Genomic DNA, 12998 nt, shown 5'->3' on the forward strand with positions numbered 1-12998 from the left:
AGCAAGAACACAGCCACAAGATGGCACATGCTTCCATGCCCTCTGCAAAGACTAAGCTAAAAAATTTTTTTGAAAAATAAACCAGAAAAAAAAAACAGAACAAAAACAAACAGGAAAAAACAAAAAAGAAAGAAACCAAAGAAACTCCGTTAGTAACACAATCAAGTGAGGGGAATTACCAGTACAGCGGCAGTCTGTTCAACCAGCGCCGGCCGGCCGGCTGCGCAGCTCAGAGTAAAGGGCACCGCATACTGCGGTGTGATGGTGGCTACTTGAGGGTGGAGAGTTGCTACCATTAGTGGTGTACAGCTTCCCTGAAACGTAGATTAGGCAGGTGAGTGAAACAAACACGGAGGCAGGATATCTGGATTCAGAAGGGTTCTCATTCCCCCCAAGTTATTACTGACAATGAACAGTAATTTGATAGCACCTAAAATGCATATACCAAACACAACCTTTCCCCTTCAACTTTGTACAGCATTGGCCCACAAAGTCAAATGCCAATGGCCTAAAACAAAGAAGTATAGGAATCCTCCTTGGGCTAGATTCAGGGGATCAGTTCTATGAAACAAAGACATTTATTAAGAATTCTTCCTCCTGTTCACAAAATAGGGTTTTTGGATTTGAGAATTTCCTATGTGTCATAGGCCACAAACATTTATATATAAAATATAAAATATACTGTTTGTTGCTATTTAAATACTTTACAATTTTCTCTATCATCTTAGTCGAATGTTCCATAGCAAGTATAAAGTTTTAAAGCTTTCTACAATCTGGTTAAACACAAGGAATGAAGGAATGTAATACATGAAGAGGCATCCTGATGTGATCCAGCCTCTCAACTGTGATGAAATTCTAAAAGAGTGAGCAAAAGGGACACAAAGGGTGCAAAAGTGGAACCTTGTATTTTAGAATCAAAATGCTGCATATATACTTATCTTTACATGAGCTCCAACATTTAAAAAACAAACAACAACAAAAAATGCTTCATCCCGCAAAATTAGAGTAAATTTACTCAGAAGACCATTTCTCAAGAATGTCTGGATATTTTTTCCCTGCAAATCTAAGGAAGACAATGGCAGAGTTGCAATAGTGTTAGGAATGAGTATATTGTTCCATAGAGATGTTTCATTTTAAGTCCACTGAATCATGACCAAGAAAGATCTTAGAGTCAAAGGAAATACCATTTTCTAGGACAAAATATCTGAATCTCAATAGTGTTCAGCAATATTGAGTATCCACATTGCTCCAGCTTTTACCTGCGTAAGAACTCCTGACTGAATCTGTAGTGGCTGAGCAGCTGGTGCCTGGGGTACAATTGGTACAGCATTATCCATCCTCACAGGGAATCCAGAATGCTTTGTTGTTGCTTGTAGTCCAGCTATTGAAAACAGCATCACAATTAAATAGTTTTGCAAGGTCTGGGAGTACTGTTTTAAGATTATTTTGTTTTCAGCTTTTCTGTTCAAATAATCCACTGTTCAGGTTTTAATCCTAGACACTTAAGACAAAGAAGTTTCATTCATAGAAGTCTTGGAAGTTAAGAAAAGGGAGACTTCCCCTCAGATTAGGTTAATGGAAAGATGTCTGATATAGCAAGGGTTGGTTTAAAGGAATTCTAAATTTTTTTATGCTACAAAATTTAAAACACAATATTCATCCCATCTCCATTAAGAGTACAGGCAAAAAAAAAAAAATCTTCACTTAGGAAATTAAATTCACTTTTCTTTTTTTTTTTTGTTTTGAGATGGAGTCTCGCTCTGTCACTCAGGCTGGAGTGCAGTGGTGCTATCTGGGCTCACTGCAACCTCTGCCTCCCAGGTTCAAGCGATTCTTCTGCCACAGCCTCCCAAGTAGCTGGGACTACAGGAGTGTGCCACCACACCCGTCTAATTTTTGTATTTTTAGTAGAGACAGGGTTTCACCATGTTGGCCAGGCTGGTCTCGAACTCCTGACCTCATGATCTGCCCACCTTGGCCTCCCAAAGTGCTGGGATTACAGGCATGAGCCACTATGCCCGGCATTATTCACTTTTTAATCCACTAGGGGGAAAAAAACTTGTTTTTAAAACTCTAATCTTTAAAAGCAAAGGCTTAAGTATAACTTTTAGTGAATTAGATAAGAAAGATCATGAAAAGCTCAATAATTTATAATCTAAGTTACCTTTTTATTTAGAATGTTTTTCCCCATTCCTCAAAAAATATAACCTAGTCCATAAATCAGTCATATATTTTATCCTTAACCAGGCATGAACTGAAAAAATTATGCCTAGGATAAGAATATTTTAAAAGCAGACATTCTGGTTTATAGAAACTTTCTTCAACTTATTTTAGAAATCTACTGTCATTGACATCTAATAGGGCTCTTTTGTAGTTAATGGACAGCTAGGAAAATCAAGAATTCTTCTTTGTAACAGTGCCTTTATAACAATAACCATGTCTTCTTTATCTTTTTATTAACAAATGTTGAATAAATCTTTCCTACAAATAGACCTCCTTCTGGGGAAAAGCGCAACTAAAGACAATTCTTTTTGTCAAGACTTGAGAGCCTTCAGTTGCTTCTGTACTTTATCAAAACTTGCAACATAAAGAATTTAAGTTTCTATTATATTTCCAATTCACTAATGTCTGCAATTTTGTTAAGTGAGGATGTAAAGATTTTAATTAAAGACTCCTTCAGTGACATTTCCTCAACTATCACCAACTAATTTCTCTTAATATTACTATAGAGGTATCAAATGAGCATAACTCATAGACCTAATAGTCAGTCTTCTAATTTTCCACTTCAGTAATTTATGAGTAATTTAATAACAAGTTGTCATGAAGAAAAATACAATCCAGCAACATACAAAATAAGAGGGCAAAGTAAAATCACAATTAAAACACTAACAATCTTTTAAGTTCTACTTATATAAAAATAAAAAGTAACAAATTCATATATCAAGATTAAAAAGTTGCCAGCCATGCTTCCGTAGGCAATGTTATCTAATAAGAAGGCTAAGCCACACAAAATTCTTGCCTATAGTAGGACATGGATACATGCCTAACTACAAGACATTGGTATTGTATAATAATAGCCTCCTACAAATTGGTAAAATTTAGGAGGAAATGTTCACTTCCGAAGCTCATCTATAGCCCCCAGGGTGATAAAGCAAAAGGTGACAAAATTACAGAATAATAGTTACCACTAAGCAAAATGTGTATCTATTTTGGCCAACCAGGATAGTATGGAAAGTAGTATTTATAGTACTGACCTACAATTGTGACTCTAATGTATTAGATAGCTATCGTACTTTAGGCTGAGCCCAAAAGTGGAAAAAAAGAATTAACAAAAGGCAACACTGTTGGAAGGTTCTCCCTGGCTCCTGACCTAAAAGGGATTATAGTTTCATTTTTTGTTATTATTTTGTTTTATTGAACATAGTCCTTTAAATAAAGAATCAGGTAAGTATGGAAAGAATAAATTGCCTAACTGATGAGGATCTATCCTCCTGTAAATATAGGCATCTTGTAAAAGAACAGATGGTCCAAGAAAAGTGGGCAACCTGGAATAGACCACTGTTGCACAGAAATGAGCAACTAGTGGTGGCTGGCAACTGAAGGGCAATAAGGAATAATACTTCAAAATACAGAAGCTATGAAGTCCCCTGCCTGGGTTCAAATCATGGTTCTGCAATAATTAGTTATAGGACTTTGGGCATATGAAGGAACCATGCTCAAAATTCTCATCTATAAATTGGGGATAATGACATTACCCTACCTCCTAGAATCGTTAGTGAAGATAAATTAATACATGTAAAAGCATTTGGAACATTATCTGGCATACAGTAATATGTATCAGGCATCATCATCATCACCTTAATTTTAAAACTCCCTTTTCATTTGGAAAATTTTAAATATGCCCTAATAGCTCCTTAGGTTATTTATACTTCCTAGATAGGAAAAATTTCAAAGCTTATACTTACCTAATTATACTAAAAAGGGTTATCCCACTTTTCCCCTCTAACTTCTTTAGTTTACATTTTGTTTTGTTAAAGGAACTCAAAAGTTCTTCTGTTTCATCTCGTATCATCTGAGAAGCAGCAGAAAACTTTAGGGTCCCACATCTGAAAACTGTTCCAATGAAACTCTTTGGAAAAAGTGGTGAAAAAAGTGGCTCATCTGCTAAGCTCAGTGGAAGAATCACTCAACATACGACAATCCCAACTACAGAATTTACTATTATGAAGCATATGCAGAAAATAATTTGGTAAGTTAGGCTAAATGTGCATTTACGGATTTTGAATCTGTTCCTCCGCTCTCCCTGTGGTTTCTCCCTGATTTATATCGCTATTGCTTTCCTGTCCTCCTGGTAATCTCTCAAACTCCCCTAGCCCCTCTTTTCCTTCTGCTTGCTCCGACTCTGTCAGAAACCAAACAAAGAGTGTCACGGTCAATAAGTAATTGATGTAAAAAGGCAAAAATGCTACCTGCTTCTATGTAAAGTGTCATATGAGATACCTGAATCCTGGCTTATTCTCACAGGGTACTGACACTGACCTTCTCTTGGGAAAGTCAAATGTGTCATTGGATTTTAGCCTTAAAGCAACATTCTTCTAAATGGCTTACCAAATGATTAAACACACATTTCCCATATACAGAAAAAAGAAACTGGACAGACTAGATTACAGAACAACAATGTGAAAATTAAGAAGGATGGGAATGTGAAAATTAAAATCTTATTGCAACACAGGGACTCAGCCTCCTCCTTCAGCTATTCTGTTCCTCTGTTGACAGGAGTTCTGCAGGAACTATATGATTCATAAGCTGAAGAAGATAATCTTAATGCCTGCCCCACACAAGCACCTCAGCCTGTAGGATTTTTTAGTTCAATAAATAATGATTTTTCTTTCCTTAAGTAATTTAAGACGTTTCCACATTCTTAAACATGATTTTTACATTTTAGAATAAAATCACTTTTTATTGGGAACATAATTTTTATAACAGAATGATATAGGAAATAAGATCCAATATTTAGCAATTCTGCTTACAACAAATTTTTTCAAGTTGTATAGATTTTGCATATTGACAGATACATGCTTATACAAGACGTATGACATTGACACAAGGACTCAATGGGCAAGAAGACTGGTATCAGGCAATTCAATTAAGGAAACATAAAGTGAGCTCTTATAATGCATCAGATAGCATCATAATTAGATAAATAGCCTATGTAAAAAGAGAAAATCTATTTTGTGATATTACCCAATTTTAGTTACCTTCTTCATCAGAGACAGAGTTGAAACTTGTAAAGATCAGAACTAAACAACTAGAGCTACCTAAAGCAAGTAGGTCTGATACAATACCATATGATACAGGAGTTTCCCCACTTACTTTGAAACGCAGGTGGACATACTATAAATGTCTGTTGGAATGGATCTGTCTGAGTGCAAATCTGGGTGGTTCCAGGCTGCAAGGAAACACCCTGCTGGGCAACTCCAGGAACTGGTGCAGCAGATGATGGGTACAAAGCTGACTGGTAGTTTAGTAGTGAGACATCTGAATTAGCCAGAGAAAGAGTAGCAGCTGCTGCAGTAGAACTGGAAGCTAGAACACTGGCCTAAAAACAAAAGGATTATATCTGTACACTTGTATTAAGTAGAGACACACAATAATTTTATATATACAGAATTTATCCAGAAAAACTTAGAATAATGTTTTAAAATGTAATGTTTACTGCCTCTGAAATAACTCTGCTTAAGAAACTTTCCTAGTCCCTAAATCGAAGGCATATTATAAGGTCAAATAAGCAAATAAAAAAAACGAATGGTCCTATGTTGGCTGTGGCTACACAAACCCCAACTACTTCTGCACAAAAAATTACTGGATGGAAGATCCCACCAAATCTCATAGGCTCTTCCATTAAAAAAGTAGACCCAGCCAAGAAACTGGGAAGCTTACATCTTCAGAAATAAACCCAAATGCAAATACCACCGGCTAGCAAACAAATGCAAAACCACCCTTAAAGTTAATGACTGGAAACCTTTCAATACAGTAACAAGAGATACAAAATCCTTCTCCTAACAGGAAGAAAGTCATTTGGCTAAAGTTAGTACAACTAACAGCAGTAAGTAGCACAATAGTCAGACCTCATTTATTTGACGATGCTGAACATATGAGGGCATGGGTAAGGCCTTTATATTTAACTTTAGTTAGCCTGCGCCTGGTAAGTATTATCAGTCTACCCTGTTTTCCATCAACTTTTGTCAAGTGGAGAATTTCTAAGAAGCAACAAGACCACCAAAACAAAAATTGGTTCTTTACCTTGCCCCGTATTCTTACTAGTTTCTATCCCACTTAAGCTTGAATTTCCAAACTTATTTATTGAATACCTGATTGTGCACTGTATTGAGCTGATTGCTGAAGCTCATGGTTAGATTTGTGCTTGTATTTGGGGCAACATGTGTAGTGAAGGGACTCTTGATCTGACTCACTGTATCATACATGTGAACCCTCCGCTTGCAGATCTCCATGTTCTGAAAACAAGACTTAACACTGAAAAAGAGATTAAAGATTCATTAAATGAATGCTGAGATTTAAACAGACAGCAAATAACTCAAGATGAACATGGATCAAAGTTTTTCTTCCCAATCACTTTCAGATAAAATAAATCAAGAATCTGTATAATCATAGGGAAGAAAAATACACATCTAATTTTTATCTTATGATGTTTCAATGAGAAAGAAAAGCACTGCTGAGCCAGATTTATAAGCACCAAAGTGCCTGACTCATTTGATAGTGCCATTGATAAGGCGGTAACTCAACAAAGAACCACATGGCAAAAGCCCCAGAATATTCCATACTCACTGATTGCTATGTGGAAAATCCAAAAGGTGAGTCATTGTCACAAACTGATGGTTAAGAGTTTTTAGAGGGGTAATTCTCTTATCTGCATCAATTGTGAGCATTTTCTTTAACAGATCAATGTATTCTCTTCGGTCTGCCTTCTCTGCCAACATGTCTGTTCCCTCTAGGTCTGTAGACATATTCACCTTCCAAAGAAAATTCAGAATTATACTTCTTCAATTAACCTTTAGCACTGACACTACATAGCTGCTTTTCCTCCAAACTATGTGTGTGTATATCTATGTAATGATCAAAAGAGAAACCTGGGGAAATTCTTTTTATGAAAATGTAATCATTTTCACAAGAGGAGGCTCTTTTTATGCTGCTTAATTAAAATCTTCATCTAAATTTAGTGGTAGAAGAAAGCTAAACAATTTCTTGTCATAAAAAATTTGGGGGCTGGGCACAATGACTCATGCTTGTAATCCCAGCATTTTGGGAAGCCAAGGCAGGTGGATCACCTGAGGTCAAGAGTTTGAGACCCAGCCTGGCCAACATGGTAAAACCCCATCTCTACTAAAAAAATACAAAAATTAGCCGGGCATGGTGGCACGTGCCTGTAATCCCAGCTACTTGGGAGGCTGAGGCAGGAGAATCGCTTGAACCCGGGAGGCAGAGGTTGCAGTGAGCTGAGATTACACCACTGCACTCCAGCCCTGGCAATAGAGTGAGACTCTGTCTCAAAAAAAAAAAAAAAAAAAAAAATGGAACAAGTAGCTAAGCAATAGTGATTGTTACTACCTTAATATAAAAGTTTCTACTGTTGAAAAAAATTAAATGACATAAGTGTGAAGTGTTCAGAGTTTGTAACATAATAGGCACTCAATAAATATAATTCTTAAGTATTTATTTAACAGAGAAAATGGGACAAGAAACTTTCATAAGTAATATTTTAAAACACTGCTATGTAACAAGACCAGTTAAATAAATCAAGAGAGAAATATGTAATTCTAAAAATATACTTGGTTAGGATTTAAATGTTCCTTTAATACATGGTGGAATATTAATGCATTTTTTATAAAAACTGAAAACAAATACTAGAAAGATAACATTAAATTTGTCTTTAGTATAATCAACAGAAGTGTCTCTGATTAAAAATAAATGTCTGACTTTCTGAAACTTTCTGTACTCACCTGAGCCATGTCATCTAAGCAATTAAAAATGTACTTCCGAGCTTCTTTTGATTTTATTCCAGTCTCCAGTTCATGTTCTTCAGGTGTCTATAAAATAAAGATTTTCCTCCTTAAATTCCATCTGTATGTTATTTTCACATTTTATTCAAAACTAAAGCCAGAATACAAGAGACAAGTGTGGTCACCTTGCCAACCATAGATGGCAAACATGAAAGTAATTCACAACCAGAAAATCTTCCAGTGGAGAGATGTGACCTTGATATCTAGCTACCCTTTCAACAGTGATAAAATAAACATGCAAGTAATGATACAGCACAGTTCCTAAAGAATGTCACGTAAAAAAGGACACTACCATTGTTCTCTTAAAGCTACTTTGAAATGAATTGATATCTCAAACGCTAACTGTTCAACAGACTCAGATGCACAGTCACAGGGTTAGTCAAATTACTCAGATATTTCTGAACCTGACAGAGTAGGCTCAGAAGTAAAAAGCAGGTATTTGTTTCGAGAAAAAATACAGAAGTCCTGAATGTGGGGAGTTAGAAAATTACGTGATTTTATCATGTTCATTGAGAATTCTCTAAAAATCAGTCATTATTAAATGTCTCTAGTTCTATCGCTTAATGGTGAGCACCACTCTCCAAATTTCCTATCAGCTGTGGATTGAACATATACAAAATAACCTCAGCCAACTGAACTAGCAATTAATTTTTGTTTTTCAACTGAGGATAAGGCCAAACAGGTACAAAGAAATAATTTTTCAAAATGTTTCCCTCTCTCCTTTCCCTTCTCTACCTGAATAATTTAATAACTAAACTTTGAATTCAAAGTTGGGGAGTGAGGGGTGGAGTACAGGAATCGGAAGCATAGTAGGGAAGACAGACCTTAAGCCTCCACAGTGGGTACCCCAAATTAGGATCTCTGTTGAAAAACCTGGTTGTTTTTGTTCCGGCACTGAGAAGATATTCAGCTGGCAAGCCTTGTGTTTGTGAAATATAACGAATCTGAAACATCAAAACCATCAAACAACTATTTGGAGTGAAAAGGGAAATTATTAAAGACTTTTACACTAAAACATCATTAACTTTAGGCAAAGGAAGAAATCAAATCTTTAATCAATACTACTGAAATTTATCTGTAAATACCTATATATACTAATCCATCCACAGCTACCGTATCTATTATTTACAAGGAAATCCAGTTTTGAAAATTTTGGCTATAATCTTTTTTGCTTTTCCTGTTGACTTCTAACACTTCAAATCTGTGGAATCTACTACAACTCAGATAACTTCCTTTCTAATCCTGTAACTGGAAACCAAAATACCATGCAGACATTGTAAATGACAAGGTAGAAGTATATTTATGGACAAGTAAAGATATTTGACAATATAGGCCAGGCATGGTGGCTCACACCTGTAATCCCAGTACTTTGGGAGGCCAAGGCAGGAGGATAGCTTGAGCCCGGGAGTTTGAGACCACCCTAGGCTGATATAGCAAGATCTCTGACTCTACAAAAAATAAAAGAATTAGCCAGGCAAGGTGGCATGCACCTATAGTCCCATCTACCTGGGAGGCTGAGGTGGGAGGATCACTTAAGCCCTGGAGCTAGAGGCTACAGTAAGCTGTGACCAGGCCTACATGCCAGACTGGGTGACTGAACAAGACTCTGTCTCTAAAAAAATAAAAACTTAAAAACCACAACCAAAAAACTGGTGTACTTACTGTGTACCAGACACAGTGTTAGAGCTGAGGATACACCGGTGATGGGAAACAATCTCTACCCTCAAGGAGCTTACATCATAAAGGGTAGAAACATTTTTTAAAAATAACAAGAAGGCCGGGCACAGTGGCTCACACCTGTAATCCCAACACTTTGGGAGGCTGAGGCAGGTGGATCACCTGAAGTCAGGAGTTCGAGACCAGCCTGGCCAACATGGTGAAACCCCGTCTCTACTAAAAAATACAAAAATTAGTTGGTCATGGTGGCAGGCACCTGTAATCCCAGCTACTCAGGAGGCTGAGGCAGGAGAATCGCTTGAACCAGGGAGGCAGAGGTTGCAGTGAGCCGAGATCACGCCACTGCACTCCAGCCTGGGTGACAGAGCAAGACTCCATCTCAAACAAATAAAAAGAAAAAAGAAAAAATAACAAGAAATGAGAATTCACAATTTACTTCCACAGTAAAACATTTTCTCTTAATGGACCAATTCCTTAGGAAATTATAGCGTATCTCCTAAAGTTTGTCTATTTTGAGATACAGATCATATGTTACTACAACTCAGATGATTTCCTTTCTAAATCCTATCTTAGCGACCCAGTATGTCACAGCTTCTGGGACCTAAAGTGTTTCAGTCTGAACAAAGTACTTCAGTGTGTCATGTGTAAAAGAAAATTATAATAGCTCTGACTAAGTAGAAGTTCTCTTTTAAAATTCCAGTTCCTCATCCTTACTCTACTTTCCTAACTCACAAAGCACATTAGTTAATGAAAGTTAAGTCTCTAATAAATCATTACAGATCTAGCAAAGTATCAACCTTAAGTAATATAAAATAAAATTCTTTTTTTATTATAGAATTGCAAACATACTTTAGCCTAAGAAGCAGGAAGAGAAAATTATACCATTCTTTAAAAAGTTCTTTAGTCGTAATTGGACTACTCTTTCCCCATTATCTAAATACTTCAGTAGTACTTAGTACTTCTCTTTCTCCAGAATCTAATTCACAAGTAACTATTTGCATTCTATTTCCATTCAAATAAACACTTTTACCTGATCATATTCTGAAGCACCAGGATAAAGAGGCCATCCAAGGAACAGCTCAGCTATCACACAGCCCAGTGACCACATATCAATAGCTTCACAAAATGGTAACCCAAGAATAATTTCAGGAGCTCTAGCAAAAACAAAAAATATCAGATAAAAAAAAAACATTATTTGGGAAAATTAACTACATGACTAAGTCCTGTTTTATTATTAGCTAAAGGAACACTTATTCAATGAAATGGAAAAAAAATCTTTGGTATACAATCCATCATCTGAAGCTCAGGGCCAGATGTGTTTTGGAATTCAGAATATTTTGAATTTCAGAAAGGTAATGCGGAACACAAAGTACATATTATATAATAATCCCAGTGAAGTTCAGGGCAGTGCCCTATAATCAAACACATTGATATTTCTGCAACAAAACATGGAACAGTCATACTAAGTTGGCTAAATAAAGACTTCAAATAGCTTTACAATGGTTCAAGTCAGGTCTTGCCAATTAAATGAATTTACACCAAACTTAAAGAAAAATTTTCATTCATGAGAGCTTTCTGAATTTTGCAATCACAGATAAGGGATAATAGATTTTTTTATTATTATTCCTAGCACCTTTTCAATCATAAAAAAAAAAAAAATCAATTAAAAGGCCTGGTCAGCTGGGCACAGTGGCTGTAATCCCAGCACTTTGGGAAGCCGAAGCGGGCGGCTCACCTGAGGTCAGAAGTTCAAGACCAGCTTGGCCAATATGGTGAAACCCCGAATCTACTAAAAATACAAAAATGAGCCAGGCGTGTTGGTGGGCGCCTGTAATCCCAGCTACTCAGGAGGTTGAGACAAAAGAATCGCTTGAACCCAGGAGGCAGAGGTTGCAGTGAGCCAAGATCACACCACTACACTCCAGCCTAGGCAACCCAAGACAGTCCGAAAAAAAAAAAAATAAAAAAGCCCTGGTCAATAAATAACCCTTCATGACAGAAATGCCTTCTGGAAAAAAAAAAAAAAAGAAATGCCTTCTGAAGAGACATGGTGTTGACAGCACACTCTCTAGAGCCAGCCTGTCAGGGTGTGAATCCTAGTTCCATCATTTAATAGCTGCAGGTATATTACTTGATCTCTCTGTGCCTCAGGTTCCTCATCTATAAAATGGAGACAGTTAAGAGTTCCTATCACACAGAGTTGTTGTGAAGCTTAAATAAATATATGAAAGCTTTTAGACCAGTGCATGGCACATGGTAAACACTAGTAAGTGTTAGATATAATAACATTATTATATTACCATTATTTTAAAACTTTGAACTCTCAGTGTGCTTTTTAGAAATACTCATTTTCATTAACAGTCCAAGTGAGAAATAAAATGCTAGGGAACCTTAAAGAGATGACTAAGGTAATCCGTAACTCAGACATTTATATATACGAACACATCTAAAATAGAATTATTATCCCCATTATAGAAGAAGAAACTGAGAAAAAGAAAGATTAAGTTATTGGCCTAGAGTCACAGTCAAATAAGTGGCAGAGCTAGGATTTGAATCCCTGCAATCTGGCTCCAGAACTGAGTATATTATATATTACACTGTTTCTCAATAAGTAAAAGTACATACTCATCTATATAAATTTATATTTGACATGGTGGAATACAAGGGCAATTGTCAAACTGTCACTAATTAGGCAATAATTAGTGAACTTAGTTCAAAAAGAAAATAATAGGTAACACTAATAACAATAATAATAAATGACACATAAATAGTGCCTACTATGTGCCATGCACTAAGTTCTTTATAAATGCTGAGTCACTTAATCCTTACAACAATCCCATCAAAGTATTATTATTATGTCATCAATTCTAAGATACACATCTTTTTACACGTTAGCACCTCTGAAATTAAGATTCTTACAAATGATGGTATATTTTAGTTTAATGGCAGTGCTTTTCCTTTTTTAAGTGGTACAAAAATAATGTATCTTATAATCGATGGCATCTTCGATTCTATGCAATAAAAGTATTACCTCCATTTTACAGATGAAGAAACTGGGCCCTAAGAGGTTAAAGTAACTTGCCCAAGGCTACACAACTACTAAAAGATGGTGCCCTTGGCCAGCGCAGTGGCTCACGCCTGTAATCCCAGCACTTTGGGAAGCTAAGGTGAGTGGATTGTTTGAGGTCACGAGTTCGAGAACAGCCTAGTCAACATGGTGAAACTCCATCTCTACTAAAAATA

At 36.3% G+C, this 12998-nt stretch overlaps 1 protein-coding gene across 5 annotated transcripts in view; it reads right to left on the reverse strand.

The window, feature by feature from the left end:
* The window catches only part of HIPK1 (homeodomain interacting protein kinase 1), a 49317-nt gene that overhangs the window by 14424 nt on the left and 21895 nt on the right, over nt 1-12998 (reverse strand). For all 5 annotated transcript variants that reach the window (XM_058439439.1, XM_058439438.1, XM_032154930.2 and 2 more), the window contains exons 3-10: nt 10786-10909; nt 8903-9022; nt 8019-8105; nt 6847-7031; nt 6372-6534; nt 5374-5599; nt 1260-1381; nt 180-314 (exon numbers count right to left, since the gene is read on the reverse strand). In XM_058439439.1, coding sequence (XP_058295422.1) covers nt 180-314; nt 1260-1381; nt 5374-5599; nt 6372-6534; nt 6847-7031; nt 8019-8105; nt 8903-9022; nt 10786-10909 — 1162 coding nt within the window. The remainder of the gene's footprint in view (nt 1-179; nt 315-1259; nt 1382-5373; nt 5600-6371; nt 6535-6846; nt 7032-8018; nt 8106-8902; nt 9023-10785; nt 10910-12998) is intronic.

This window comes from Hylobates moloch, unplaced genomic scaffold, assembly GCF_009828535.3.
Source record: "Hylobates moloch isolate HMO894 unplaced genomic scaffold, HMol_V3 SCAFFOLD_5, whole genome shotgun sequence".
NCBI lineage: Eukaryota > Metazoa > Chordata > Mammalia > Primates > Hylobatidae > Hylobates > Hylobates moloch.